Source organism: Antennarius striatus, chromosome 16 (genome assembly GCF_040054535.1).
Source record: "Antennarius striatus isolate MH-2024 chromosome 16, ASM4005453v1, whole genome shotgun sequence".
NCBI classification, from domain to species: Eukaryota; Metazoa; Chordata; class Actinopteri; order Lophiiformes; family Antennariidae; genus Antennarius; species Antennarius striatus.
In genome coordinates this window covers 21,011,563-21,013,895 of record NC_090791.1, presented here as the reverse complement: position 1 = coordinate 21,013,895, position 2,333 = coordinate 21,011,563, and the positions used below count along the sequence as shown (strand labels likewise).

General features: G+C 47.3%; 1 protein-coding gene across 1 annotated transcript; it reads left to right on the top strand.

Annotated features, from left to right (window-relative positions):
* Nucleotides 1-930: 930 nt before the first annotated feature.
* On the top strand, nt 931-1,812 carry LOC137609138 (uncharacterized; the record flags this gene model as incomplete). Its single annotated transcript, XM_068335932.1, has 1 exon — nt 931-1,812. A coding segment is annotated over exon 1 (882 nt), but the record flags the coding sequence as incomplete, so codon positions are not given.
* Nucleotides 1,813-2,333: the final 521 nt, after the last annotated feature.

Below are 2,333 nucleotides of genomic sequence, written 5' to 3'. Positions count from 1 at the left end.
GGTGGGGCTGTTATACCAGCTGAGCTCTGATTGGTCAGTAGGTGGGGCTGTTATACCAGCTGAGCTCTGATTGGTCAGTAGGTGGGGCTGTTATACCTGCTGAGCTCTGATTGGTCAGTAGGTGGGGCTGTTATACCTGCTGAGCTGTGATTGGTCAGTAGGTGGGGCTGTTATACCTGCTGAGCTCTGATTGGTCAGTAGGTGGGGCTGTTATACCAGCTGAGCTCTGATTGGTCAGTAGGTGGGGCTGTTATACCTGCTGAGCTCTTATCCTGAATTTATCCTGCTCCGGAGCAGGTTAGGTGTTCAGCATAGGTTACTGCGACAACGTAGCCTGATAGAAAGTCAGCCACCTTTATGGTACAAAAAAGCCAGGGTTAAGCCTGAAGTTATCTCGCTAAACCGTGACCCAGCTTTATGGTGCAGGCCTCTGGTTTCCTTGATGAGGCTCAGAATGTCTTATTGACATAACAACAGGGGCCATTCAAAGGTAGTCAGGAAGTCATGAATGCAATCATGACTGCCTGAGCAGCGCGGCTCTATCTAGTGGATGGATTGCGCAACTACAGCTGCTGCAGTTTATCACATAAATTTTATTTATTTTTATTGTGTGCGCCTTATAATCCAGTGCGCCTTATATATGAAATAACTGGAATTTTGAGTCAGTTTGATGCGGCACTTCCTCTTGCGGTAAGCGTTTTCCGTCATTACCTGTTGTGTTTGTTTGACTGCGGCGTCTTGGTTCGCTTTCGTCACACAATCACTGTTAATATCTTGTCATTTTAGAACTGTAGAGTAAGCTAGTTGTTTCTCTCCATCTCAAAACTTGATAGCGAAAGCTCTCACATATTTCAGCTAACCTTTTACAAACTTTTATTAAAGTAATCTTCCGTACTTCAGAGCTAGCTTAGTTTATCTTTGTTGCTAACTATGGCTACACTTCCCTCTGTCCACTCTCCTCCCTCTCCTCTCTGCTGCTCAGTCTGTCAGATGTATAGTTTTTCCCCCGCTTCCTTCAGCGAGAGGGGCATCTGCACGAAGTGTAGTGCCTTTTCTCGGATGGAAGCAAGACTTAGTCAGTTGGAGGCACTGGTTCGCTCCTTAACTGAAAACATAGCTGTGCCACCTAGTCAGATAGCTTTAGCCGGAGCGGACCCACCAGCTCACGCTAGCCACTCCCCAGCTCAGGTTAGCCGTCCTCCAGCAGCCCCCGAGCAGGAGCAGTGGGTGACTGTTCGTAGGAAACATAGTGGCAGGCGAAAGCCTCGGGTTCACCACCAATCCCCGCAACCACTCGATATCTCAAACAGCTTTTCCCCGCTCAGCGACACACCCGCTGAGGAACCTACTCTGGTGATTGGCAGCTCTGTGGTGCGGCACGTTAAACTAGAGACACCAGCGACCATAGTCAAGTGTATCCCGGGTGCCAGAGCGGGCGACATCGAGTCCTTTTTGAAACTGCTGGCTAAAGATAAACGTACATATGGTAAGATTGTAATCCATGTCGGCGGTAATGACACCCGGTCACGCCAATCGGAGGTCACAAAAATTAATATTCAGTCGGTGTGCAGCTACGCAAAAACAATGTCGGACTCCGTAGTGTTCTCTGGCCCCCTTCCCAATCTGACCAGTGATGACATGTTTAGCCTCATGTCTTCGCTCAACCGTTGGCTGTCTAGGTGGTGTCCTGCTAATGACATTCAGTTTGTTGATAATTGGCGGACTTTTTGGGGAAAACCCGGTCTCATCAGGAGAGACGGCATACATCCCACTTGGAATGGCGCTGCTCTCCTGTCAAAAAATCTGACCACTTTTATTTCTGCCCCAAAACCATGACCCAGAGTTGAGACCGGGATGCAGAGTCGCAGTCTTAAACAAGTCTCTGCACTCCTAGAACGGTCACCCGCTGTACCTTCACCCACTGTACCTTCACCCACTGTACCTTCACCCACTGTAATGTTACCCACTACACTTTCACCTACTGTATTGTCATCCACCGTACACACCATTGAGACCGTGTCTGTCCCTCGACCATTTAAAGTTAATGGTCCAGTTGCTTTCCTCAAGTCCAGAGGAAAGCAACTGGACATCCAAATTTAATAAAAATCAAAACCGGGACTTCAACAGCTCCGGAGTACAAAACAATAAAATGTGGTCCCCTAAATATTAGATCTCTGTCTTCAAAAGCTGTTTTAATCAATGACATTATATCAGATTATCAAATAGATTTATTCTGTTTAACGGAAACCTGGCTAAGTGAGGATGAGTATTTTTCCCTAAATGAAGCTACTCCTCCTAGTCACCTAAATTATCAGATCCCTCGAGTCTCAGGC